This window comes from Pelodiscus sinensis, chromosome 22, assembly GCF_052426305.1.
Source record: "Pelodiscus sinensis isolate ZL-2025 chromosome 22, ASM5242630v1, whole genome shotgun sequence".
Taxonomy (NCBI): Eukaryota; Metazoa; Chordata; order Testudines; family Trionychidae; genus Pelodiscus; species Pelodiscus sinensis.
Genome location: NC_143073.1, coordinates 439,788 through 467,530, shown reverse-complemented (window position 1 = coordinate 467,530; position 27,743 = coordinate 439,788). Strand labels below are relative to the sequence as shown.

At 59.3% G+C, this 27,743-nt stretch overlaps 1 protein-coding gene across 4 annotated transcripts in view; it reads left to right on the top strand.

The window, feature by feature from the left end:
* Positions 1 to 25,931, top strand: part of VANGL2 (VANGL planar cell polarity protein 2) — a 48,870-nt gene extending 22,939 nt beyond the window's left edge. For 3 of the 4 annotated variants that reach the window (XM_089772811.1, XM_075908413.2, XM_075908414.2), the window contains 7 exons: positions 9,119 to 9,387; positions 9,809 to 9,929; positions 13,941 to 14,548; positions 16,492 to 16,628; positions 18,954 to 19,089; positions 19,616 to 19,847; positions 20,660 to 25,931. In XM_089772811.1, the coding sequence (XP_089628937.1) occupies positions 9,317 to 9,387; positions 9,809 to 9,929; positions 13,941 to 14,548; positions 16,492 to 16,628; positions 18,954 to 19,089; positions 19,616 to 19,847; positions 20,660 to 20,920 (1,566 nt within the window). In that variant the 5' untranslated portion in view covers positions 9,119 to 9,316 and the 3' untranslated portion in view covers positions 20,921 to 25,931. The remainder of the gene's footprint in view (positions 1 to 9,118; positions 9,388 to 9,808; positions 9,930 to 13,940; positions 14,549 to 16,491; positions 16,629 to 18,953; positions 19,090 to 19,615; positions 19,848 to 20,659) is intronic. The other variant, XR_016347759.1, reaches the window with a different exon arrangement.
* The last annotated feature ends 1,812 nt before the right edge of the window (positions 25,932 to 27,743 follow it).

Below are 27,743 nucleotides of genomic sequence, written 5' to 3'. Positions count from 1 at the left end.
CCCAGCCGCTGTCGGTGCCTGTGCACGCAGGTCCAAATCCGCGGGAGCCGGGCTCCTGGGTCCCAGCCGCTGTCGGTGCCTGTGCACGCAGGTCCGAATCCGCAGGAGCCGGGCTCCTGGGTCCCAGCCGCTGTCGGTGCCTGTGCACGCAGGTCCGAATCTGCGGGAGCCGGGCTCCTGGGTCCCAGCCGCTGTCGGTGCCTGTGCACGCAGGTCCGAATCTGCGGGAGCCGGGCTCCTGGGTCCCAGCCGCTGTCGGTGCCTGTGCACGCAGGTCCGAATCTGCGGGAGCCGGGCTCCTGGGTCCCAGCCGCTGTCGGTGCCTGTGCACGCAGGTCCGAATCTGCGGGAGCCGGGCTCCTGGGTCCCAGCCGCTGTCGGTGCCTGTGCACGCAGGTCCGAATCTGCGGGAGCCGGGCTCCTGGGTCCCAGCCGCTGTCGGTGCCTGTGCACGCAGGTCCGAATCCGCGGGAGCCGGGCTCCTGGGTCCCAGCCGCTGTCGGTGCCTGTGCACGCAGGTCCGAATCCGCAGGAGCCGGGCTCCTGGGTCCCAGCCGCTGTCGGTGCCTGTGCACGCAGGTCCGAATCCGCAGGAGTCGGGCTCCTGGGTCCCAGCCGCTGTCGGTGCCTGTGCACGCAGGTCCGAATCCGCGGGAGCCGGGCTCCTGGGTCCCAGCCGCTGTTGGTGCCTGTGCATGCAGGTCCGAATCCGCAGGAGCCGGGCTCCTGGGTCCCAGCCGCTGTCGGTGCCTGTGCACGCAGATCCGAATCCGCGGGAACCGGGCTCCTGGGTCCCAGCCGCTGTTGGTGCCTGTGCACGCAGGTCCGAATCTGCGGGAGCCGGGCTCCTGGGTCCCAGCCGCTGTCGGTGCCTGTGCACGCAGGTCCGAATCTGCGGGAGCCGGGCTCCTGGGTCCCAGCCGCTGTCGGTGCCTGTGCACGCAGGTCCGAATCCGCGGGAGCCGGGCTCCTGGGTCCCAGCCGCTGTCGGTGCCTGTGCACGCAGGTCCGAATCCGCGGGAGCTGGGCTCCTGGGTCCCAGCCGCTGTCGGTGCCTGTGCACGCAGGTCCGAATCCGCGGGAGCCGGGCTCCTGGGTCCCAGCCGCTGTCGGTGCCTGTGCACACAGATCCGAATCCGCGGGAGCCGGGCTCCTGGGTCCCAGCCGCTGTCGGTGCCTGTGCACGCAGGTCCGAATCCGCGGGAGCCGGGCTCCTGGGTCCCAGCCGCTGTCGGTGCCTGTGCACGCAGGTCCGAATCCGCGGGAGCTGGGCTCCTGGGTCCCAGCCCAACTTCTGGGGAGGAGAGCGGGACAGAGGTTTAGGTGGGAGCACAGAGCATCAGCAGCATCCCTGCGAGCTGAGCGCTTGGGGCCTGCCACGGGGAGATCCAGGAGCCGCCCAGCTGATCAGCAGTGCACCCCCAGCCACAAGGACGCCCTGGTGTCCCTCGACCAGCTCGGAGCCCTGCCTTAGTGGAGCCGGCGTGGCTGTTCCCATGCGCAGGCAGCACAACTGCACAGCAGAAGGTACGATCTGATCTGCACAGTTTCAGGTTGGGTTTGGGAGGAGACTTGGGGACTGAAACGCAGGGGAGCAGTTGCACCCAAAAGCAGTGAGCAGCCCCACAGCACCAGGGATACTGCCCTCCCCCGCGCACACACCTCTGGGGTTATTTACGCCTTAGTGCTCTGGATCAAAGCCAAGCACGCAAGCCGCCTTCCGGGGTGGAGGCAGGGACTTCCCTGCCTCTGACAGATCCCCGGGGCGCGGGTGGGAGCTGTGTCTTTGCCAGCGCTCCTGTGGCATGTCAAGCCACGTTTCCAGCTGCTGCAGGACGAGCTTTGAGATCCTCAGGGAGTGGCAAGCGCCGAGGGTCGTGCCGTGCACCCTGGTGCCTGATGGTCACTTCTTCGCACCTTTCTCCGTGCCTGTCACACCATCCAGCGGTGCAAGGTCCGATTGTCTGGACAGGGCCGGTCTCACTGGGACTGGGCTGGCGGGGAGCCCTGACGGAGAGTCACGGCGCTGATTTGCCATCCTGCAGGAGAGAGTCACGGCGCTGATTTGCCATCCCGCAGGGGAGCGAATCCGCAACACCCATCCTGAAGCAAGGGGGCGTGAGGGTGTTGTGTGGTGCAAGCAGCTGGCGGGATCCTGAGAGCAGTCTCTGGAGGCCTGGGGAGTAACTGACGCTGCTGTGTAATTAAAAAAGCACCTGAGAGTCATCAAAGCACGTTCACTGCACGGCACATGCTTGGGGTGTGGGCCCGACTTTTCCACTTCCCCGGTGGCCTACGAATCCTGGCCAGAATCTCCTTGCTGTGTGACTCCCCCAGACCCGCTTTGCCTGTGCTCCCCTCCCTTTTAGCACTGTGGCGGGAAGGGTGGTCACTAGCCACTCCGGTAGTCAGGGGCTGGTCCCATCAGTAGGGGATGGAGATGGTTCCTTTAATGGCAATCCCTAGAGTTCATACAGCACTTTTCATCAGTAGCTCTTGATGTGTGTGAACAAAGGAGGGCCGTGTTGTTAGTTCTGGTTTTACATCTGGGGAAACTGAGGCACAGGATATGCCAGGTCACCCAGCAGCAGAGACAGAACTAGAACCAAGCTCTCTGAAATCCACCACTAGGCCTTGCTGCCTTTTAAAGGCCACACAGGCTTCTCTGCAAAGGTGCATCTTTGGCCGATTCTGTAGTCGGGGGATGGTAGTTACTCACGCCAAGCGATTTTCCCCCCAGTCTCCTTTGCAGGTTTCACCGCTGTTCCTGGGAGGAGGATGGCTCCTAGGTGCACGTGCTGTTCTCCCTGTTTTCCTGGGAATGTCACAGACCCGCGTGAAACTGACGCTGTGGGGTTTGGGGCTCTGCTCGGAAGGGGTCCAGACCTGATAAAATCCGTTTGCAAATCAGAGGCTGTTTCCTGTTCCAGTAGGTTTGGGGGCAGCCGTCCCTGACTGGCTAGTGAGCTGGGAAACAGGAGCCTGGCGTTCTGGAGAGATCGCTAGCTGTGTTTGCCTCGGCTGCTCAGGGGCGGAGATCCTCTCGCACTGTGCATCTGCGCGTGCCTGGCTCAGGACAGAGAGCAGGGCACCCTCAGATCCAGCGTCCACTGTTGCTGAACTGCTGTGGGGTGGGCCTCGTTTGGAAGGGCGGGGCCTGCTTGCTGCATTGGGGCGGTGAGGGGAGAGCAAAGAGATCAATTAGCCCTTGCGGCAAAGGGGAGGGAAGACCCAGGCAAGACTCAAACGCGCGAGAGAGACGGGAAAGATGCCTTCCCTGTGCCTGCTGCGAGGCCATGGGGGCGAAGGGCTGCACGTTGCCGTGGAAACGGGCTGTGAATTTACCCACGTGCGGTGCATACTACAAGACGGTCCCTGAGCTGTCAGGAAGGAGACGGGTGCAGGAAGGAGATGCTCTTAACTGGCCTGGCCGGACTGGAGTAGGAAGGCTGAGGCCAGAATCGTTTAATGGGCTCAGTTGCCGGTGGTGCCTCCAGGCAGTTCTGTAATAGAACCGCAGGTTGAACCTCTCTGGACCGGCACCATCCGTGGTCCGGCAGGTTCGGTGAGCGGGATGTCCACTTACCTGGGCGTGGCCAGGTTTCCCTGTAAGGTCTGTTTACAGCCCCCAGGCCTGGCTCTCCGTGTCCTGGGCTGTGCTCTAGCTCTAATTTACCCGAAATGACTTCTCAGAGCCCAGTGAGCAGCGGAAGTGGTGACAGTGCTAGATAACACTGACCTCCCTCCCGTGGTTTGGCACCAGCCAGGTCCCCAGGGTGCCGGACTAGAGCGCTTCTACCTGGAATTCTTTTTCCGCTGCCCTAGAACCCTCCGCCTGCCTTGTGCTGGCCTGTCCTTCAGTGAGGTTTAATGGAGCAGCTCTCCCCCTGCCCTACTTCCTCCGAAAGGCTGCAGGCGCCACCCGAACGCAAGAGGGCAGGAAGCGATCCCCCAAGAGGCTCAGTAAATGTGCTAGGAACTCGGGGCTTGAAAACGAGTCGAAAGAGACAAAACGTGTTGCCTTCTCTTCCGGCTCTGTGTTCTCTCCAGCCCGTAAGCTCTCAGCAGCAGGGAGATCCCGGCTCCGTCCGTGGTCTCCGTGCCTAGCACAGTTTGAGTTCTGTAAAATGACTTTGGCCCCCAAAGCAATTTACAGGCTGTCCAAGGCCGAGTGTGATGATGACGACCTTGGCGTGTGTGACTGGAGTAACCGGGTTGCTGACGATTGTGACTGTCTTGCGGAGGTGAGGGTAGGCCCAGCAGGATGTGTGCTATCAAACGGGGCTTTGATTTCACCCGTTTTCCTGCCCTGCAGCTGGTGGTTCGTTTCCCTGCCTGCCAGCCACTGGCTTGTTCTGGCGGCTTCTTCCACCCTACCCCCTTGTGTCAGCCCTGGGCAAAATTTCCAAAAGTGGCGGCTGGTTTAGGGTGCATTTGTTTTCGGAGCAGCCAGGGTGTGATATTTCTGAGGGGCGCAGCCCAACATGATTTTTGGCTGGCAACCTGCACCTGGTCCTTATATTATCCATTAATGGGCCATTCTGCCTCTCAGGATGGGGCGGAAATTCCTTTGCTTGGCTACCTCAGGTTCTTAGTCCAGAAAAGTCTTTGGAGGGCGAGGGCCAGATTCCCAGCTGCTCGGCGTGGGTTTCGCTGGAGAGAAACCGGGGAAGGAGCCTGGATTCTAGTGTCTTGTTGTGCTCTGCTCCCTGGATGTTGCTCTCTGCTTGGAAGGGGGCCTGCTAGTTTGGTCACTTTCGCTCATTCAGACCAGCCATTCTGCTGCCTTAATTCCAGGACATTTTAACTTGCAGGGCCAGGTTGAGCTCTGAACTGGGAGGGGAGGGGTCTCTCACTGTGCTACCAGGCCGCTGGTTGCTGATACCAGTACGGGTCTGTTACACCCTCCCTCGCCCTCCTACTCTGCCCCTTGCTTTAAAAAAATTCTGCCCGTGATACCTCCCCCATTCTATCCCCGTTTCCGCCCCAGTGTCTCCAGCCGGGACGAGCGCCGAATCCCTGGCATGTTGCAGGACTCTAAGGGCAGCGTCATCTCAGCCCTGGGAAGCTGGTCGGGGCTCTTTCTCCCCGTCTCCTCCCATTGTACCAGGAGGGAACTAAGGGCGAGGTGGTGATGGGGCCTGTTCAGCTTCTCACAGTGGCAGATCCAGTCTCCGGACTCCCGTGAGGGATGTGGAAGGTTAACTCGTTACCCAGGAAGCATTGGGCTGACCAGGGTGCTTACTGGGTAACTGGTTTCATGGCCAAGCGCGGCAGCCCTAGCTGAGTCCTGGGGATGTTAAATGTCAATTAATCAACGAATCGATTAATTGATAAGGGAGGCACTCGCTATCCCGCTGCGCCTCTCCCTTTGAAATGTACAAGAGCCTCTCGTGGGCTTTTGTACATTTCAAAGGGAGAGGCACAGCAGTAGGGACGCTTCTACCTCCCCTGCCCCCGCAGAGACGGGGCTGGGGGGAATGGGCTTTTAAGCCGGCCCCCCACAGCCCCAGCTCCTGCTCCCTCCCTTGCTGCCTCTCTCTGGTCGAGTAGTATCCGATAAGCTTATGCTCACTTACATCCCTGCTGAGTCCAGCCTGCTCTAGGGGGTGGCAGGTGGGGGCCCAGCCGTTCCTACTCGGCATGGGGCATCCCCATGGGATTCTGGCCACACCCTGGCTGTGGGCCAGCCCTGGCCAGGCAGGCAGCTGAGTCTTTGGCCTTGGTCAGTCCCAACCCCGGCAAGCTGGCAGGACTCCCCCCCCGCTGTGCTGGAGTAGCAGAGCCGGGCAGGCGGTTAACCAGTTAAATGACTACAATTTTAGTCATTTAACCGGTAAATTATTTAAACTCTTACACTCCTAATTCCCACACCGCTGTGCTTCGACCGCTAGACCACGCTCCCCCTTCCTGAGGCAGGAACAGAACCCGCAAGCCCTAGTTCTCTAAAGGACTCAAAAGTAACTTCTTCAAAGCTCTTTCTGCTGCAAGGCCGGGTTTCGTGCCCCGTGCAAAAACCAGTCACAGGATCAGTGAAAAGATAGATCGCACGGAACTGTGTGTGGGAAAGCTCTTAATCTAACCAGCGCCGGATCCTCATTTTCACTCCCTTTACTGCCCTTTGCCTTGTCAAAATGGTGGAAAGGGAGAATGCGACCCTGTCGTATTCCTCTTACAACAACAGATGAGTTAGTGACTCGGGCTCCGAGGGGTCGCCGTGTTTGTCTGTAACTTGAAAAACAACACAGAGTCCCGTGGCACCTTCGAGACTAACAGAACATCTGTGGTATGAGCGCTCGTGGGCACGGCCCTGCACTTCTGAGGAAGCCCATGAGACCAGATATAGATCTTTTGGGCGTCTCAAAGGTGCCGCAGGCTGCTGGTGACTACGGCGGCATTAGAAGTGACGCACGGGTTGTGGTAGCCAGGCGCTGCGCTGACACATGGCAAGGGACAGACACGGCCCCAAGGGGCTTAGTTTAAAAGGGGAAGACGGCCGGGCATAGTAGAGATGTAAGCGAGTGGTCGATTAGCCTAGGCTTGTTGGGTAGTCGAGTAGACTACTCGCATTTCCCCTTCCCCCTTGCTGAGTCTGTATCGGAGGCAGCAAGGGGGAAAGCAGGAGCCAGTGCTGGCAGGGGGAGCTGGCTTAAAAGCCGGTCCCCTTCTTCCCCCAGCACCATCTCCGTCCCTCCCCAGCTGCTGCTTCTATCAGAGGCAGCAGCGGGAGAAGCGGGGGCAGAGAGGCTGCTCTGGCAGCAGCCTCTGTCCACAGGGAGTCCCAGTGGGGAGTTGGGACCCCTGCGGACAGAGGCTGCTGCTGGTGGGGCAGGCAGCCCAGCTCGTGCAGCTCTGCAGTTTAAAACGCAGTAGGAGCCAGGGGTAGGCTGAGCTGGGTGCCTTCCCCTAGCGAGTACTCGGTAAAAATTCTGTTGACTACTCGATTACTAAAATAACCTAATTTTAACATCCTTGGGGCATATGGAGATGGAGTGATTTGACCAGAGTCATGCTGGGAGACAGTGGCAGAGCCAGGATGGGTATCCAGCTCTCTTAGGTCCAGCCCAATGAGTTGAAAATGTCTCTTGATGAGGTAGTGCTTTGTGCTGATGCTAATATCTGGGGAGGATGGGCAGATCTGGATGTGATATGGTGAGGGAGAGAGGTTTCTAAGAAAAGGGGTCGGAGGGAAACAAACAGCCAGGGGTTGCCCTGGGTGTGTCTAGAAATACTACGCGTCGGCTAGGTAGGGCTCGATCTTTATCAGTACGCGTCCGTGTCGCGGCCGGCACACGACCGGAGGGGAAAGTATTTCCCACTGAGCATCGTCGGAATTCACAGGTGGCTTTAGGGCTCCCGAGAGCTGCAGTGCAGGCTGCCTGACTTCGTAGCCCGGGACTGAACATTTACAGGGATGACAATAAGGAGAAAATGCTTTAAAATGTCGATATGTCAGTTACACGTAGAAATCGGCTTCTGCCAGGCCTCGTTCTGCAGGGTCCGATTGGGGGATCTGGAAGCTGGGCTGGAAAACCTTGTAGGTGACCCAGTGGTATTCCCTGCCCCTCCCTGTAACTACACATCTGGTGCAAGAGCTGCCTTCTCTGCAGCTCCTACTGCTTGTCTCCCCATCTCTCTCTACCGTGCTGGGGTCTCTCACCGGCAAAGGACCAGGGGATTCTCTGCCGAGGCGGCTGGGCTTAGACAGGCCCTGGGTTCAGAACATGAGGGCGGCCACGCTGGGTCAGACCAAAGGTCCATCTAGCCCAGTGTCCTGTCTTCCCACTGTGGCCAATGGCAGGTGCCCCAGAGGGAGTGAACAGAACAGGAAATCAAGTGATCCCTCCCTGCCCATCCTTCCTAATAGCCATTGATGGACCTACCCTCCATGAATTTATCCAGTTCTTTTTTGAACCCTGTTAAAGTCCTGTTCTTCACAACATCCTCTGGCAAGGAGTTCCACAGGTTGTCTGTGTGTTGTGTGAAGAAAAGCTTCCTTTTTGTTTGTTTTAAACTTGCCACCTATTAATTGTATTGGTGACCCCATAGTTTTTATGTTATGGGAATAAGTAAATAATTTTTCCTTATTCACTTTTTCCACAGCCACCATGTTTTTATAGACCTCTATCATGCCCCCCCCCTTTTTTCTGAGATGAGGTGACCACACCAGCGTGCAGTATTCAAGCTGTGGGCGTCCCATGGTTTTATATAGAGGCAATAAGATAATCTCTGTCTTACCTTTATAATGATTCCTGACCGTCTGTTTGCTTTTTGACTGCCGCTGCACGCGGAGTGGATGTTGTCAGTGGGGATGTTAAAATATCGATTAATTGAATAGTTGAGTAACCTCATGAATTCTTATTGGTTACTCGACTATTATGTAGTCCTGAGGGGTGGGGCTGGCAGCCAGTGTGCTCCGGCCTCACTCCTGAGGAGCCCCCTGCTACTCCGTGCTGGTGGGTCCTGTCGCGGACCAGCTGCCTGTCTCTCTGTGCCGCTGCCTCTGATACAGGGGTGGCAGCAGCCCCTGTCTAGGGGAGGGCCTGAGCTCCTGGATCGGGCGAGGGTAGGTCCCAGACCCAACGCAATCCGGGACTGAGCTGGGCTGCTGGTCAGTCTGCTAAAAAATGTACTGGCAGGGGTGTGCGTGTGTGTGTGTGTGTGTGTGTGTGTGTGTGTGTGTGTGTGTGTGTGTGTGTAAAAAATGTACTGGCGGCGGTGTGCGTGTGTGTGTGTGTGTGTGTGTGTGTAAAAAATGTACTGGCGGGGGTGTGTGTGTGTGTGTGTGTGTGTGTGTGTGTAAAAAATGTACTGGCGGGGGTGTGCGTGCGTGTGTGTGTGTGTGTGTGTGTGTAAAAAATGTACTGGCGGGGGTGTGCGTGTGCGTGTGCGTGTGTGTGGCATTAACCTACAAGCTTTTGCTTACCCGTGAATCGATTCGTCGACTACACTGTTACACCCCTAGCTTTCAGAGGACTGGCCGCAATGACACCAAGATCTCTCGGTCTCTCCTGGGTGGTGGCAGCTACTTGAGTTGCCTGGCTCTGCGCACTGTGATTTCGGGGGGTGGAGTTTGGGGTTCCCCTCCGAGAGTCTAATTCTCCCACCGCCTCGCTAGGGCGTCGTTTTCTTCTGAGAGGAGCCCAGCCAGCTGATCAAAATAGAGTCCCTCAAGGTGACAGTCGACTTCCTGAAGGTGCCCTTCGGCCTGAAGAAGCCGGCGCTGAAGGAGGCAGCGGCCGCCCTGGCTGCCGTCCCCGCCGGGAGGCCCAGGCCCGTCACCGTGGAGCGCTACAAGGCCCGGCGCTCCGACAACATGGACAACGAGTCGCAGTACTCGGGGTACTCCTACAAGTCGGGGCACTCCCGCAGCTCCCGCAAGCACAGGTGAGAGAGAGGCCCTGGCCTGTGTGTGGGGGGCGGGGGGGCAACCGGGGTCTGGGGGAGCAGGCGGTGAGATGCATCTGCATCCATCCTACAGGGAGCAGGGGAGACCCTGACCCCCCCACACACACCGCTGCCTGAGTGGGGGGGAACGGGCCCCCTTGATTCTATGGGAGGGGGTAGCCTGCCCGTGGTGGGGTGGCGAGGAAGGCCTTGTGCAGCCTTGGCAAGGTCTGGGACATGGCTCCCTCTACATCTGTCCTAGACCTCTGCTCTCTATCTTCAGGGTGGTGCGTGGGGGGAAGGGAGACCCCCTCCTTTGTGGGGGTCTGGGAGTATCCCCCTTACCCAGCATGCATCCTTGAGAGGGGGTACCCCCCCCCCCGGCACTTCCCTCGCTGATCCCCTCTCTCTCCCCCGCCAGAGACCGGCGGGACCGGCACCGCTCCAAAAGCCGGGACGGGAGCCGGGGAGACAAGTCGGTGACCATCCAGGCCCCGGGGGAGCCCCTGCTGGACAACGAGTCGACCAGAGGAGATGAGCGGGTGAGGGGAGCGGTAGGCTGAAGGGGGCGGGGCTAGCTCCGTGCTTGGGGGGGGAAGGGTCGTCTGGGGCAGTGAGAAATGGAGGCGGGGTCTGGTTTTGCCCCTCCCTCTGCTCTGGGGGGGGATAATGGAGGGGAAGAGCCGTGGGGACTGCATGCCCATCGCTGGCTGCCAAAGAAACGGAGGCAGGGGCCTCGGAGCCACATTGCCTGCTGCACAGGGGGGAGGGAAGGAGGCCCCCCCATATGCCCCGGCCCTGATAGTGGCCTGACGACGGGGGTCACCTCGCCCCTCAAAGCTGGGGCTCCAATGCTCCGTTCCTCCAGTCCTGTTCAGGAGGCCGGTGGTGAATGGACAGAGCGCGGCTTGAACCCACCCCGCCCCCCCCCCCACCGCTACCCGGGGACCCGGCACTGGGCTGGGGTGAGACACGGCGGCTGGGCCGGCTCCGACCCCCGTTCCTAGAGCCTGGGCTGGGTCCCGTCTCCTCTGCAAGGCGGGGCTCTCGGTTGGGCTCGTGGCTCCTTGGGCCTCGCACCGGGCCGGCCTGGCTCCCGGTGCAGGTGGGCCTGGCACCCTGAGGCTGAAGGGACACACCAGGCAGGGATTGCTCCAGGCGATGGGCAGGCTCTGGCTGGGAGCCTTGGGCGGAGCCTCGGGCAGAAGGGGCGGAGCCTCAGTCAGAAGGGGCGGGTCCGAGGGCACTCAGCCCGTAGTGCCGTCCAGAGGGTGGCACTGGGCCCTCTCCCCACCCAAGCCTCAGAGCCCCACGGGGTAAGGATGTTAAAATGCCGCTAATTGACTAGTCGACTGGGGAGGAAGGATGCAGAACTCCACATACAGCCGGGCCAGCGGGAAGTCCTGCTGACTCCGGGCTTAAGGCAGGTGCCTGCTTTGAATTACACAAGAGTCCCCAGCAGGGGTCTTGTGCATTTCAAAGCCATGGAGTCCGGGGGAGGGGGGGGAGACGCAGAGTCCCCAGCTGACCCCGGCTCCATGCGGCATTTCCCCGGGACCCACCCCGGGTTCTGGGGAAGTGCCACTAGGAGCCCGGGAGCCCGGGATCACCTGGAGAGTCCCCAGCTGACCCCGGGCTCCACTGCACCTTTTAAGTACCCCCTCCCCCTCCCTTTGCTGCCTCCATCTCATAGAGGCAGCGGGGGAGGGGGAAATCGACTAGTCAAATGCTTATCGGATAGTTGACGAGTCTTTCACATCCCTACCACAGAGCAGTGCAGCATTTCAAAGAGGCCCAGCACTCCAAGCCCCATCGAAACACCAGGCCTCTGGATCTGCCCTTCTCTCCCCCCCCCCACCCCCCACCCCCAGGCTCACCAGGCCTGTGCAGGGTGAAGATCTCAGCAGGGTCCTGGCCTGGGACGAGAGCAGAATCTGCTCCCCCTGGCGTTACAGCTGTTAGTGTTATCTCTGCACGGGGGGGGGTGTCCCCGTGGGGGGGGTCAGAGTCCCCGTTGCTCCAGGTGCCCTACAAACACGTTGCGAGGGGACGAGGGCTCCAGGCCTGTGGCTAGCACCCGAACCACCAGACCGTGGCACAAGAACCAGCCATGGCAGGCAGAATTCTCCGGCCTGTGCCGTGCGGCAGGTGGGAGGAGAAGGGCTGTAGATTTATGTCCCCTGTTTTAATCATCCCTCGGCCAGCTAGACAGACTGAGCCCTTTTAATCTGCCCTGCCAACCGGCGTGGTTTGTTGTCGCTGTCCTCCGAGCAGCCTGCTTTGAAATTAGTCACCCTCCAGCGAAGCCCAGAGCTCGGCTTTCCCTGCCTAGATTATCCATGCTCCTCCCAGCAGGGGGTGCTGTTCTCAGTGTGCCTCGTGTGGTTTGCCAGGGGGTCTGAGCTAACATGGAAGAGCCGCCCTCCTACCAGACTCTGCGCCGGGGAAGGGTTTCCACTAAGAGTGTTATAAGCCAGGCCGGGAAAAGGCCTTTGGCTCTGTAACTGCGAACCCCTTGAGCTGACTGTCTGACTTCTGCCAGGTAAACAAATCGCGAGGAGTAACGGTAGTTCGGAATAGGCACCTAGTCCGAACTACCTAGTTCGAGCCCCGTGTAGCCGCGCTGCACGGGGTTCGAAGCAGCGGGGATTTAAAAATGGCGGCTCCCCGCTTATGCTAATGAAGCCCGGGAAATTCAAATCCCGGGCTTCATTAGCAAGTGCGGTATGCATACGTTACCCCGCTAGTTCGAACTAGCAGGGTAGTGTAGACATACCCTTAGTGACAACAGACTCGGAGATTCAGACCGTTAACGCTTTCCCACTGGTAAAACACCAGTTGTCAACATCACCTCTGTTGCGCAGCAAATAGCCTGCAATCAAACTCTGCTGCGCTCACAAGCGGCACGTTTCTCCCTTTGTCCAGCTGTACGTTGGGTTTGTGTGTCCGTTGAAATTGACACTCCCCCTCTGAGCCTAGTTTTAAGGGTAAACGAGGCCTTACTGTGCCCGCGGGAGGGGCATACCCCAGCAGAACTACCTCTGCATGGCTGGCAGAATCTTTCTCTAGGTCGTCAGCTTATACAGACGTCTGCCAGCAGCAGGGATGTTCAAAGGCAGGTAACTGGGTAACCGTGTAACTGCGGAAAATCTCAGTGGTTAGATGGTTACACACACCTGCAGTGTTGGGCGGCAGCCGGCTCCCTGGGAGCGTGGCAGGAGCCTGCATGTAACTGTGACGGTAACCGATAAGCCCAGGCGTATTCGTTAACAGTTTGAACAGTTATACTTTCACACCCCTAGCCAGCACAGCTGTCAGTGAACCCAGGCCAAGTGTAGGCTCGGTTCGGGTGGCCGTACTGTAGCTCGCTATGTTCGCAGTCGAGGGGCAGAGTGTGTTGAGCGTTTCTGCTAACGCGCGGTGGGATTATGGTCCTGGAAATCTCTGTAACGGGGTGCTGCGCCCTCAGGGCAGGTGTTAGCTGTGTAAAAGCCCATGTGCAGTTCAGAAGAGGCCCACCGAGGGCACTAAAAAGGCTGGGGTGCCACTGCCCAAGAGGGGTAGAAATCCACAACTCCGCTCCACGCTGTAGGGTCCGGTCTCTAGGGCAGGGCCAGGGAAGTAAGCGACTCGTCGACAATCTGATAAGTATTTCCTTGTCGGCTAGTGACTCGGCTAGTTGCTTCTCTGTGGGGCTCTTGTACATTTCAAAGCAGGGAGCGCGGGGCCAGGGGGGACTGTATGAGTCCCCCGCTCGCCCCATGCTCCCCACGGCACTTCTGCCTTTGACATGTAGTGGCAGTGCTCTCGCTACAGTTCAAAGGCAGAGGCGCCCTTATCGACTAATCGAGTGGTCGATTGAAATTCCATCGACTATTCGATTAGTTGATGAATCTAAATTTCACCTCCCTAGGCAGGGCCTGTCTCTACCCTCGGTGTCCAAGTGGTGCCCACCTGGTCCATGTCTGGCCTCCTAGCTGCTACCTGACAGGCCATCAGAAGGATACTGGACAAGCCCTGACTTTGCAGGAATATGCTGCCCCAGTATTAGCTCCGTTTTACCGGGTGGCTGCAAACCCCTTGGGGGCTGGGCCTCTTTCCCGGCGCCCTTAGGTGGCCTTGTGCTGCACCACAGGGGTGCCACTGGCTCGTTCTGCTCTCGGGAGCCTCTCGGGAGTCTTGCTCTCGTCCCAGCGGAGTGGGGGGTCCATGGAGACGCCATCACCAGACCAGGGCTTCATGGAGGAACTGGCGTTGGCTGATGCCCTCCCTCCGTGCCCAGCCTCTGGCAGGGTGCCTGCGTTCGGGCACAGTCAGCTCAGCCTGGTGTACGCTGGGGACCCAGACGCAAGCTCAGAGCTTCCGGCCAGGTGTTTGGCCCTCACTTGAAGCGGGGGAGTCCATTATTTTCTGTCCAGGTTTGAATTTCTTGGTCAAGGTCCAGATTCCAGAGGAAATAATAAAATAACAGTAACACGGGGCCGGGTGGGCTGGCGGAGTCTGGTCCCACTCGTCAGCCCCCCACGTAACCCCCCCTCCCCCACCCCCTCCAGGACGACAACTGGGGCGAGACCACCACGGTGGTGACGGGCACCTCGGAGCACAGCATCTCGCACGATGACATCACGCGCATCACCAAGGACATGGAGGACAGTGCCCGGCTGGACTGCTCCCGCCACGTGGGCGTCTCGCTGGGCGGGGCCCTGGCGCTGCTCTCCTTCCTCACCCCGCTGGCCTTCCTGCTGCTGCCCCAGCTGCTGTGGCGGGAGGAGCTGGAGCCCTGCGGCACGCCCTGCGAGGGGCTCTTCATCTCCGTGGCCTTCAAACTCCTCATCCTCCTGCTGGGCAGCTGGGCCCTCTTCTTCCGCCGCCCCAAGGCCTCCTTGCCCCGCGTCTTCGTCCTGCGGGCTCTGCTCATGGTGCTCGTCTTCCTGCTCGTCGTCTCCTACTGGCTCTTCTACGGCGTGCGCATCCTGGACTCCCGCGACCGCAACTACCAGGGCGTGGTGCAGTATGCCGTCTCCCTGGTGGACGCCCTGCTCTTCGTCCACTACCTGGCCGTGGTGCTGCTGGAGCTGCGCCAGCTGCAGCCCCACTTCACGCTCAAGGTGGTGCGCTCCACCGACGGGGCCAGCCGCTTCTACAACGTGGGCCACCTCAGGTGAGGGGCGGCGGGGGGCGTTCCTTAGAGAGGGGCGTGCTGGAGAGGAGAGTCTGGTGGGGGGCGTCTGCCCCTTGCTGCAGGAAAGGAGAGTTGTGTGAGTCATGGGGGGGTGACTGCCCCCTGCTGGGGAGGTGTGTGTGTGTGTGTGTGTGTGTGTGTGTGTGTGTGTGCATGACTGCTTCCTGCTGGAGTGTGTGTGTCAGGGGTGTGCATGTATGACTGTTCCCCTCGAGGGGAGGGGGAGTGAGGTGTGTGACTGCCCCCTGCTGGGGAGAAGCAGAATGGGGCTGTGGTGTGGGACTGCCCCCTGCTGGGACAGGGGTAGGCAACTACCAGCCCGCGGGCCGGTTCTGGTCTGCCAGGGTTAACCCCTGGTGGTTCCCCCTCTGACACATTCACCTGCCCCTCCGCCGGCCGAGGGAATCACAGCTCCCTTGGCTGTGGGTCGCCGTTCCCGGCCAGTGGGAGCTGCGGTCGCCTGGAGGGGCAGCAGCAGCCCAGCAGGGCTAACCCTGCGAACCGCCCCCATTTTATTGCCCATCCCTGTGCCTGGGGGGCAAGGGAGAGTGTGTGTGTGTGTGTGTGTGTGTGTGTGTGTGTGTGTGTGTGTGTGTGTCTTGTGTGTGTAAAATGTTGCTGTATGCTCCAGGGAACTGGACCTATGTGTGCATTTGCACACACCACTGCCTGCAGCTGGGTACAGTCTTGGGGAGGAGGAAGGGGAGAATGGGTGTGCGTTTGTGTAGGCGTGTGCATGCATTCCGTACCCACACCTTGCACGCACATGAACATCCACGCACTGCCGTCTCCTGCTGCACGGTTCTGTGCCTGCCGGCCACAGTAACACAACTAGGGATGTTAAATTTCGATTTATCAACTAATCGATTAGTCGATAAGAGGGACACTCCCTATCGTGCTGCACCTCTCCCTTGGAAATGTACAAGAGCTGTGGGCAGCTTTTGTACGTTTCAGTGGGAGAGGTACAGCAATAGGGACATTTCTGCCTCGCCTGCCCCCTGCGGAGACGGGGCTGGGGGGGAACCAGCTTTTAAGCCGGCTCCCCTAGCACCGGCTCCTGCTCCCCCCCCCCTTGCTGCCTTCTGTCTGATAGCGACAGCAAGTGGGGGTGAAGCGACTAGTCGAGTGTCTGCTTGACTGTCCAATAAGCTTATGCTTATCAGATAGTCGACTGGTCCCTTACATCCCTAAACAGAACCAGAACTGGGTCCCACAGATATTACCTCGCAGTGGCGGCCTTGTCCGTGGGATGTCTCCTTTAGCTCCCGCGGCAGAGACCTTTAGGGGCCTGCGCCAGCTCGTAGGGAGGCTTGGCAGGATTCGCTGCTTATTGGTTCGTAGCAGCAAGCCACGGTTTCCCGACCCACCTAAAGGCATTTCCACCCCCGGGCACTGACGCTGACAGGCAGGCAAGAGAAGAGCCCGGCTGGAGAACGTCGTGGCGCTGGGTTGAAGGAGACTCTCGCCGTGTGCTGGTGACAGCTCGTGTTTTAACCATTGCAGAGCTCTGGCTGTTTGAACGCCCGCATTTGTCGTTAAATAATTATTTTCTGACCCGCGCCTTCCCACACTGTTCCCTGCAGCGGTCCCCAGTCCCACGTGCACAAGTCGTCACAAATGCTAACGTCACGTGTGGCGATTACGCCTCGCGATGAGAAAGCAGGCCACGGTGAGCTCAGCCCCTGGGCCCAGCGCTGTCTGTGGCCGGCCGTGGGGCAGTGTCTGGGACGTGCTGCTCCCACAGGACAGAGCTCCGTCCCCATGGATTATTGATGCTGCATTTCCCGCCCACGGCGTGTGGCTCTCAGATCCAGCACATCACGGTCGCCCCCTTTGTTCTCCCCCCTGTGCCCATGCGTCCCACCAGTCTAACCTGCTATTTTGTGCCCCCACCCCCGCCCTGTCTGTGTCTTTCCCCGCAGTATCCAGCGTGTGGCCGTGTGGATCCTGGAGAACTATTACCACGATTTCCCCGTCTACAACCCCGCCCTCCTCAACCTGCCAAAATCCGTCCTGTCCAAGAAAATGTCCGGGTTCAAGGTGTACTCCCTCGGCGAGGGTGAGCTTGTGTTCGTCCCCCCGTCCCCCTCCTCGCTGTCTCTCCTTTCTCCTTTCCCCATCCTCTGTCCCGCTCCACTGACATATCCTGGCGTTACAGGGGGGAGTGAAGTTGTCTGGCTTCCTTTCCCCCAGCTCCCCTGCTCGGCTCTGGGCAACAGGAGTTGGTTTTGTCTGATCAAGCTCCCTTTTATTACCAGCTTCCCTCCTCCTCCCAAGCACGGGGTCGTTCTCTGCCTCACCGGGAGCTGCTCTGTATTTGAATGCATTTACTCGCACCAGCACGGAAGGGTTATACCTACCTTAGGGCAGAAGTTATCTGTAACTTAAACCAGTTCCGATGGTATAAGTGCGTCTACGTTAGGGGGCTCACACCAGATCAACTAGGCTGTGTCGTTTCAATGGGTACAGCTTTCTGACTGTAGACACGGCTTTAGTGCAGGAGGTGAGATTTTTGGTAGCCTTTTAATATGTGATGTGTTTAAATACAGACTCCATCTAGAGCAGGGGTGGGCAATGATTTTTGATGGGGGGGCCGCTCCAAGATTTTGGAAAGTGGTCGAGGGCCGCACTCTTCCATGATATTAATGGGGATGCAGGGTCTGGAATGGAGTCTGGGAGCAGAAGGGAGCTTGGGGGAAGGGACCGGGGTGCAGGAGGGAGACTGCAGTCTGGGAGGGAGCTGGGATGAAGCAGGCGGTTGTGACCTAGGGCAGGAGACTGGAGTGCAGGGGTTTGGGATGGGACCTAGGGTAGGAGGGGATTGGGATGTCAGATCTGGGAGGGGGTGTAGGTGTAAGAGGGGGGCAGAGGGTTTGAGTATGTTGAATGGGGGGGCGGGGAGAGTTGGGGTAGGAAAGGGCTGGGGTGCCAGCAGCAGGCTGTGGCCAAGAGACTTACTTGTCAGCTGCCAAACTAGTTTGCCTGCCTGCAGAGCTTAAAATATTTCCCAGCCAGCCTGCTTACCTGGCCATGAGCTTCATGATAACTGAGCTCAGGAGAGGGGGCGTGGTGGTTCTTAGCTGCCTGTTAGTTCAACAAGCAGCTCCCATTGGCCGGTTTCTGCCAGTAACCGTCCAATGGGAATGTGCTGGGGGTGGGGCGGCTCCTAAAACTTCCCCCTGCCCCTTCAGTTTTAAAACAAATGGAGCCCTGCAGCCAGAAACGGGGCTGTGGGGCAAGCTGGGGAGCCTGCCTGGGGCTCCCCACTGCCTCCATGGGCCAGATCCAGTGGCTTGGGGGGCTGGATCCAGCCCATGGGCCGTATTTTGCCCAGGCCTGATCGAGAGGCGTGAGTGATGAGAAGAGCCAGCTTCCCCCCCTCCTACCCCGGCCCACCATCATTCAAAGCTAAATCCAGACCAAGGTTTGGATCCAGTGCTCTGGTGCCGGACCCTGCTGGAGATTTGATGAACAACTCTGCCCTGCTGCGGGCCACAAGCTGTCTGTCCTGCCACCGGCTGTCTGCTCTGCAATGGGCTGTTTGCCCTGCTGTGGGCCGCCGGCTGTCTGTCCTGCCACGGCCTGTTTGCCCTGCTGTGGGCCGCCGGCTGTCTGTCCTGCCACTGGCTGTCTGCCCTGCTGTGGGCCACCGGCTGTCTGCCCTGCCACGGCCTGTTTGCCCTGCTGTGGGCTGTCTGTCCTGCCACCGGCTGTCTGCCCTGCCGTGGGCCACCGGCTGTCTGTCCTGCCACCGGCTGTCTGCCCTGCTGTGGGCCACCGGCTGTCTGCCCTGCAATGGACTGTTTGCCCTGCTGTGGGCCGCCGGCTGTCTGTCCTGCCACCGGCTGTCTGCCCTGCCGTGGGCCACCGGCTGTCTGCCCTGCAATGGGCTGTTTGCCCTGCTGTGGGCCACCGGCTGTCTGTCCTGCCACCGGCTGTCTGCCCTGCCGTGGGCCACCGGCTGTCTGTCCTGCCACCGGCTGTCTGCCCTGCTGTGGGCCGCCGGCTGTCTGTCCTGCCACACGGCCTGTTTGCCCTGCCGTGGGCCACCGGCTGTCTGCTCTGGCCGCTCATTGTGGCTGGTGAGCTCCATGTGTGAACCTGGAGGGGTGGAGCACAGGATGCCAGGGGGTATCGAGTTCGGGCATTCCCAGTTTTCCGAGCTCGCCTGGGTGATGGGCATGAGCAGATGCTGCTTGCCAGGGGCTCTACAAACCTCACTGTGATGCTGCGTCCCGTGCATTCTGCCTTCCTGCTTTGGTGGCCTGTCCTAGCTGCCGATCGCATTGTCACTGGGGTGGCGGGGGGCGCTACTGAGCAGAGAGCCGAGTGGCAGCAACCGTGACTGCTCCAGTGACACCCCCCCACACTCCTTCCCCTCCAGAAAACACGACCAACAACTCCACGGGCCAGTCCCGAGCGGTGATCGCCGCGGCTGCCCGGCGGCGTGACAACAGCCACAACGAGTACTACTACGAGGAGGCGGAGCACGAGCGCCGGGTGCGGAAGCGCCGGGCCAGGTATGGAGTGGCAGGGGGCGCAGTGCCCCCTAGGGGTGGAGAAGGGGCAGGGCCGGGATGCGGTGACTAAAGGGGCTTCCAGACCCCACATACCCTGTGGTTCCCCCTGCAAGGCAGCTCCCAGCCTGGGCTGCTCGGGACGTCCCTGGCCTGGACGCTGCAGCCGCCAGGGGCTCTGCTCCCAGGAGAATGTGTCTGAGCCAACAGCATCCTGGGAGCATGTCCCGCCCCCGGCACAATTCACGGAGACCCGGCACAGGCCGATTGACCCGGGTTAATACAGTGGGGTCCGTGGTCTCTTACGTGGGCTAGAGCCCCACTGCATTGGCGCGGGCTGCGCACCCCTGGCCAGGGGACTCACCCTGATTGGCCCCAACAAGTCAGCCCCCCGCGAGGTGAGCACTGAGCCAGGACTCTGGGTCTGTCGGCCAGGCTCCGGCTCACAGAGCTGCGGGCGGGTGCAGGAGCCTCGGCGGGGGCTCTGGGCGCAGCCGGCCGTGGTACCCTCGCTGCCTTTCTCCCCCAGGCTGGTGGTGGCAGTGGAGGAGGCCTTCACCCACATCAAGCGGCTGCAGGAGGAGGACCAGAAGAACCCGCGGGAGATCATGGACCCCCGGGAAGCGGCCCAGGCCATCTTCGCATCCATGGCCCGGGCCATGCAGAAGTACCTGCGCACCACCAAGCAGCAGCCCTACCACACCATGGAGAGCATCCTGCAGCACCTCGAGTTCTGCATCACCCACGACATGACCCCCAAGGTAGGCAGGGGGGTCAGCTGGGAGCTTGGGGATGGCAGGGAAGCCCCAGTGCCCCTGGGCCCGCCTGAACTCCCTCCCGCTCCCTCCAGGTTCCTTGGCCCCTCGACCCACCCTGGAGACTTTCCTGCCATGCTGGAGCTCGCCTGGGTTCCTGGCCTCACGTGGCTTCAGGACTCGGGTGCAGGAGGGGCTGGGGAGCCAGAAGCAGGCACTGGCTGGGAGGCGCTTACTGAGGCAGCCCCCGGACAGCCCTGCGGGACCCCCAGGCCGCTCAAAGCACCCCGAGGCTCCATGGGCTCTCTGCTCAGGCTTTGCATCCCCACCCAATCTCTCAGCTCCTGTTTGCCGGTCTCCAGCCAATAGGAGCTGAGAGATCGGGCGGGGGGGGGGGGGGGGGACACAGCATCAAGCCTCCCCTTCCCCACCCCTCCGGCGCCCAGAGCAGAGCGCCACAGGGAGCAGCCAGGCTCTTACAGCGGCGTGGGGCCGCTCGGTGCCAGAGGATGCTGGCGGGGCGGGGTGGGGCGGGGCGGTCTGCAGGCCGGAACTTGCCCGCCCCAAATCACAGCCTGGGCACAGCCATGGGCAAGGTTAGAGCCCCCTGTGGCCGACGCCTGGCGCCCCCCTGTGGTCAGGGGCTGTGTGAGTCCCATGGGCCGTGGAGCCCCCCGGTTGGACAGCCAGCTCCGGTCTTGGCCTCAGCCGCGCTAGTAGATGCTGTGCTGAGGCTGGAGGGTTTCCATGACAATGTTGCAAGGCCTCCTTTTCCGGCCTGACCCAGCCAGCAGCCAACGCCCCTCTCCTCCCCCCAGGCCTTCCTCGAGAGGTACGTGAGCGCGGGCCCCACCATCCAGTACCACAAGGACCGCTGGCTGGCCAAGCAGTGGACGCTGGTCAGCGAGGAGCCGGTGACCAACGGCCTGAAGGACGGGGTCGTCTTCGTCCTCAAGCGCCAGGATTTCAGCCTGGTGGTGAGCATCAAGAAGATCCCCTTCTTCAAGCTCTCGGAGGAGTTTGTGGACCCCAAGTCACATAAGTTCGTCATGAGGCTGCAGTCAGAGACCTCGGTGTGAACTGCGCTGGGGCGGGTAGGTCACAGGCTGGCGCGCCCGAGGAGAAGCAGGTGATACCCAGGACTCTCCCTTTGTCGACCGGCGCGCGGAGAGACCAGCACGCAGGGAGAGCTGGAGCAAGCCTCCTAGAGCCAGTGTGCTGTCCTGGGACTCCTCCCCCCCGTCTCTGCTTGCCCCCTAGGCAGGGGGCAGAACCTCTTCCCTTCCCGTCTCTGCTGTCTCCAAAACCCAGATTCTCGTAGCAACCTCCCAGGAGGCAGGTAGCGCAGAGGACAGCCTCTCGGCAGGACAAGATCCCTCGTTTGGCGCCAAACTCAAGGGCTACTTTTGTTCCTCCCTTCCCCAGCGGCGTCTCCAATGCGGCTGGGTCCGAGGAACCGTCTCCGCTTCCTTTTTGTAAAATTGCTGTCTGGACTCTGGCCGTTTCCACAACGTCCCCAGCTGCTCGGGGGTTGTTTTCTAACCCACTGACGCGAGGCTTTTGGAGCGTCTGCAGCGTCTCTCCAGTATTGTGGCTGCTACGGAAACCTCCCCCTGCCGGCCGGCCGCGACAAACCAGCCGTGCCGACCGGCCTGGGAACCTCCCCCTCAGCTGTTCTCGGGGGTCCTCCAGACCCGGTTTTTTAACGATGACGAGCTGACTAGTTTGTAAGAAAAGAGACTTTTTAGCAATGGGGAGGGGCTGTGGGCTGGTCTCGGGGCTTTGTAATGGACCCGGCGTGTTCTGTAAATAGCGACAAACCGGCCCAGTTCCTCCTTTGCACCAAGGGCATCGTCCCGCCACTCAGCAGCGTAAGGGGCCTTGCAGCGGGTGTCAGGTTGGGTTCCGCTGCCAGGCTGGCATAAAGGGCCTTTTGTGTCCCGGAGAATCATTCCCCCGCGTTCCCCTCTCCCCACGATAACGCTGGTGAATGTGCTGAATTGCAGGATTTGAGCACAATGACTCATCCTCCTTGTGCTGATTCCTGCGGCTTTCGGTTCAACCAATGGATCTATCGGGAAAATGGCCCCAAATCTCTCTCCTGCCCAAGGAATTGTCCCCTGCCTTGGGCCAGGAAAGCAGCTGTCACTCCCTTTTGTTAAAAAGCCCAGTGACAGGTTGTGACCAGTGTTCCCTGTAAGCTGGGTGCTTGGGTGGCCACCCAGGAGAGATTCAGGTGCTGCCTTGCTAATTAGCAGAGCGCCCACAGCTGGCAGCATGAGTTTCTGCTGGGGGTGCACATCTGTTCATGCCTCAGTGCGCAGAACAAAATTTATTTCACACACAGAAGGAAAAAATTACAGGGAACATTGGTCGTAATTCAGCAAGGTACGTTTTCCTCTCTGTTTACATTTACGTTTCTATCACCCTGGCATCTGGGCAGTTCCCAGGGCAGTAGGGAAATAGGGCAGCGCTGTTGTCCCATTCTGCAGCACAGCCTGGCTAAGCGAAGTGACTTGTCCAGGAACTCTGTGGCGGAGAAGGGACGTGAAGCCAGATCTCATTGGCCCCATCCTTCCTTGGCTGGACGGTAGCGTAGGGAATTGTAATGGAGCGCTGCTGACTTACGCCCGCTCGATTCCGGCTCATTGATTTAGATGGACCGGCTCTTTGCCGGAAGTCAGGCGTGTGCTTCAGCTGCCTTGCAGGTCCAAGGCGCGGGGGGGAGGGAGGGAGGGGCAGCCCCTGCAGCGTGCTCCCGTATCGGCCGCCGTTGTGGATGCCAACTAGTAGTTTCTTCCATGACCCCTGGCGTGGCAAGTGCAGCTGCTGAGGCCGGAGCTGGGTTCTGTGCTGCCTCCCGCGCTGTCCACAGGCCCAGGGCCTCGGCGCCCCCAGCACCAGTGGAAAGGCTCCGCCTCCGGATCGGACGGTGATTTGCATCCCTTTGTACTGGGACCCAGGGTGCTGGAGAGTCGGGTCCCCAGAGAGGGACACAAAGGCAGCGGCGAAGGGCTTTGTTACAAGCTGAGCAGGTGGCTCCAGAGACGAACCCCCCCCCCCCCCTCCCTTTTCTCTCACTGCCCTTTGTAGAGTTAGCTCCCGTGCTCCTGTGCCCCGCCTGCGAACTGGGCTCTCGCTGGGAAGGGCTAAATCCCAGTCAGGAGCCTGACCAATAAGTTTTGCTTCCTCCAGGCAAAACTGTCCTGGTCCCCCTTGATTTTTGTTTCTGGAGCAGCCTGGCTGGGAGGTGCAAGGGGCGGGCATCAAGGGGCCTGATCCAGCTCCCCATTACTGGCCTTCCTGTCCCTCTCCACCAGTGCAAAGGGAGCATGGGAGATGCAGCTGTTCTCATCAGGAGGCGTCTCACCCCGACCAGTTACCAGGGTCCAGATGCTGTCAGTGCCTATGCACGCTCTGAGCTTGCTGCCTTATTGGGTCCGATCCTCTGCGGTGCCTGACACGGCTGTGAACGCCAGTCTCTAGTGCAAAGCACAATGGTTGTGCATTCACACTGGTGTTGCACTGGTGCAGCGAGGGTCTGGCAACGCACCCAGGGACTTCAAAGGAGCAGGAGCAGGCCTGGACTGCCCCAGGTGCAGGGTGATGGAGATTTAGTCACAAGGGGATTGCACACGTGTCAGGGTCCGAGCAAGGCAAGGTGCAAGGCTGTGGAGGATCAGGCTGAGAAGGCTGCGGGTGTCTCTCAAGGCCCCTAAGATCCTCCCACCCAGATCCTCAGAAGCCTGGTAGCAGAAACCTGCAACTCATTCCTGGGCCCCGGCCTCCCCCCTTTACCCTGCTGTCCCATTTAGCCAGCACGTGTGCGTAGAACTCCCCACGAGAACTGTCCCTCCCTTTTTCCCATGGGCCTGTATGAATTCTGCCTATGCCAGCTGCAGCGCTGGGGAGAGGTCCCCCACCGTCCCCAACTGTAAGTGGCAGCATGACGATGGGCCCCTCCCTTGGTGGGTTTTCGTCTGGTTTTGTGCGTGCACGTGTGCGTGTGTGTGTGTGTGCGTGCGCACACACACGTGTGCTTTTTGTTAAGTCCAACCGAGACACAGTCTTTTGGGTTACAAATACCTCACGGGTTTTCTACTGGGTTCTTTCTACCGTCTGTGCCACTGCCGAGTGCAGACCCATCTGTGCTGGGTGTGATGGGAAGACCGGAGCTGCGGGAGGGTGCTCAAAACGTTGCACTGCTGTGGGAGCTTGGGGGCGTCATGGGGCTCGCCGGATTTCGTCACTGTGACTTCAACTTTTCAAGCACTGACATTATTAAAGGGCTGTGACTTGGCGAGGGGGCTGGAAATTGACAGTGGTTTGCCCTTGAAGTCAGATCTGTGGTTATTTTTTTCCTTTTATTTTTCCAAAAGGAGGGCGGTTCTTTTTCTTTCCCCGCCTCCTTCATGCTGTGCTCGGAGGTTTACAGGCGTGGGAATTCTCTGACTACCTCCGGGATGTCAACGACGTTTCTTTCTGAGCTGAGATCCTCCAGGCAGGCCCCTCCACCTGGTGCACGTTGCGATAACATCCATAGATGTGGAAACGGGGGAAGGGGGGGAGGAGCACCCCCAGGTTGCTGCCCTGCCCCTGTCCCCAGCTGGGTTGGGGGAGCAGACAGGGATTAGGGGGTGGGTTTTCAGCACCCTCACTGCTCTAAATGTTTCCATGCGGCTGATGACATCTATCCATTTGTCTACGTACCCAGCACAGGGATTTCTCTTGCCACCCAGGGAACCGGGGCCCCTTCCCCATAAGATCAATCGCAGAGCCCCCAGTGGATTTCGTGGCCCTTTTTCGGGATCAAAGCCCCTCCGCACAAGGGGAATTTCACACACACACCCTCCCCCGTTCCCAGCATCCTCTGTGCTTACAGCCCGAGTCCAATTGTGATCTGGCTTACGCTGGTGTAGATCAGGAGTGACATCAGTGGAGTGGCTCTGGATTTGCACAGGTGCAGCTGAGACCAGTCTGACTCTGGGGCTTTTAACCCTTCGTTTCCATCTAGTTCCATCCTGCTCTGTACCTTGGCCCGTCCATTACCCACCATGCTGCCGGCTCCCCCATCCACCCTCTTGCATCATCTTCTCATGAGACCCCTCAGCCTGCGTGGCTCCATTAGCGTCTTGCCTCGTGTCGGAGGGAGGTTCTGGATTGCCACAGGTTTCTCTGAGATCGGAATCTGGCTTCAACTTCACATCCAGATTCCAGGATCTCGTTATATCAGGGTCAGGCGCAGAGGTCAGTGGAGTGACTCTGGATTGACCCTGGTTTAACCAAGATCAGAATCCAGGGTATGATTCCTCATTGCCCCGTGCGTGGCAGGACAAAAACCCAGGACAACCGAGAATCACAGCCCTTCATTCCAGTCTCGGAAATCCCTTAACGTCCTCCACTTCCCCTAGAAAACCAATCCCTCAGCTGTAAACCCCGAGCTTCAATTCGCAGGGACGAACGGTTCCAGCTAAAACATCTGGATCATTAACAATGCTTCGTGCAAACATCTGCCTCCACTAGTGCTGCCTTTCGCCATCTCGTACTAGCATCACCATCTCTCCTCCCGAGGATGGGCCAGTCTGTCCGTCTATGTCTCCCCCTCCCTGGCCCTCCAGGGAGTCGTTAGCCAACACCGTTTTAAGGATTTCTCACTGTCGTCGGGACCATCTTGTCATGTTTCCATGTGCACATTTACAGGGGTAGAATTGGGGGGGGGGGTTAGTTCCCAAAAAAGTAAAGCTTTTTCGGTGGAGTGAGATTGTAAATGTAAAGGTTTTAGGGGGTTTGTTTTTCTGCTCTTTGAGTTTGAGGGAAAGGTTTTAGGGGTTTGTTTTTCCGCTCTGAGTTTGAGGGAAAGGTTTTGGTTTTTTTTTTTTGTTGTTTTGGTTTTTACAGAGTTGATAACTTGTGCATGCGTGTAGAAAATTGTAAAATGTAAAATTGTTTTTTTAATATATAAAGAGCTTGTTTTTACATTTGCAGTGATTCTAAGCATTATGGCCACGTTAGGAACTTTGGGGTTTTTTCATAAATATAGGAACTAAAACTGTACAAATTTTTTATATAAAATAAACACATTTGACATTTTCTTTTTCTTCTTGCCTGTTGCTTTAGTTGTTCGCTAGGGGATGCTGAGAAATCGTGTTCTAGACACTAGTATTTCTTAGCCTGAACCTTAGGAGTGCCAGGATTCAGCAAGCTGTGACTGCCACCCATCTGCCAATAGGGGAAGGGCAGCATGGTCCTAGCAGGCAGTGTGATATAGCGGTTAGAGCTGGGTTGGCACACTTGTCCCAGCTTTGATGCTGGGTGACCTTGGGCCAATTAGTTCCTTGCTCTGTGCCTCAGTTTCCCCATCTGTAAAGCAGGGCAGATAATGCCATTGGTGAAGCACTTTGTGACCTATGGCTGGGAAGAGCTGCATGAATGCAAACATTGCGCTACATGTTATCACCCCTTCTCACTTGGCAGGCATGGATCGCTGCCTGCTGCCACCCGGTTCTCATTCTCTTCACACTGAATTCCACCCATGTCAACGAGGATCGGCCGGAGGCAGCTGGCTGTGGCTTTAGAGATTCAGAAAGGAGATTGGTGTTTTCTTTAGCGAACTGGAACATCCAGGGCTGTTGCCACAGAAGGTTCTGCCAGGGCTCTTCAGCCTCATGCTCCAGGGCTTACGCTAGTTTCTTACTATTTAGTGGTCAGGAGAGAACCCGTGAAGGGCGGCGGCGTATCCCACCTCTGCCTCATGCCACGGTCCTGCCACCTTCCCCTGAAGGAGCTGACGCTGGGCCACTGCCAGAGCTGGGATACGGGGTCGATGGACCAGGATGGGTGTAATCCAGGCCGGCAGTTCCCAGCTCTAAGCCAGCTGTTTTCAGACGACAGGTCGCACCCCAGCACTGGGCGGGGGAGGGGAGAGCGCGCCGGGCTTGGTGCACTGCCTCTGCCCCAGCACTAGCTCCGCACTCCTGTTGGTGCGAGCCTGCTGCTGGCTGCTCCTGTCCCCAAAGCTCCCGTCCTCAGCCCCGCGCCACAGCCCACACTCCAGTCACATTCTGCTGGGTTGCGGCATCAGCCATTGTCTTCATCTGGGTCACGCAAAAAAAGTTTGCAACCCTCTGACCTAAGCAAGGGAGCTCGTGCACCCACGTCACCCCCCACACTCAGCCCCCAGAGATCTGATGAGCTCTGATCACATCCGCTCTAGGGATGCAAACTCGCAAGCTTGGCTGCTGCGGCTGTCTCCGTTGGGCTGGGCCGGACACAGGCAGGGGGAGGGTCATGTGGTAACAGGTTCCCCCACTACTGTTTCCTGTTCATTCCGCCTGTTTGTTTTCCAACCCCCCGCAGCGGGGCTGGGTGTTTGCATTGCAGGGAGGAGGCTTTTTCCTCTGCTCGCGCTGTGACGAAGGGCTGTACCCCCTTTTCCCAGGGGTGCACGGACTGTCAGAACCCAGCGCCGGGGGCCCACGGCAGAACATTTCTGCAGACGCTCCCAGGACTCTACCGCAGTCGAGCAAAGGGAGTTCTGCCAGCGGCTTCCCCGGGGCCTTTCTGCCCAGCCCCTGCCCCGCTCTTGCCCATTTCTCATGCACACCCAGGCTTTGGCTGCACCCACAAACTCAAGCCACTTTTAACCCTTTTTGTGCCTGGGCTAGATTCTAAGCTGCTGTTTTCCCTCCAGATTTCAAGGTGGTGCGGACAAGCTTCCACTCCATCCGCGGCCCAGGGGAATATGGCCTGGCAAGGGGAGAGGGAGAACGAGGCAGGCGGGAGGGAGGAAAGAAGAGGGACAGGAAAGGACGGACGGGTTTGGCATCTTCTGGCCTGCTCCCAGGGCTGTGGGGCTCTGGCCACATCCTCCAGTTTCTCCCTCTGCCCCGGAGCTGGCTCATT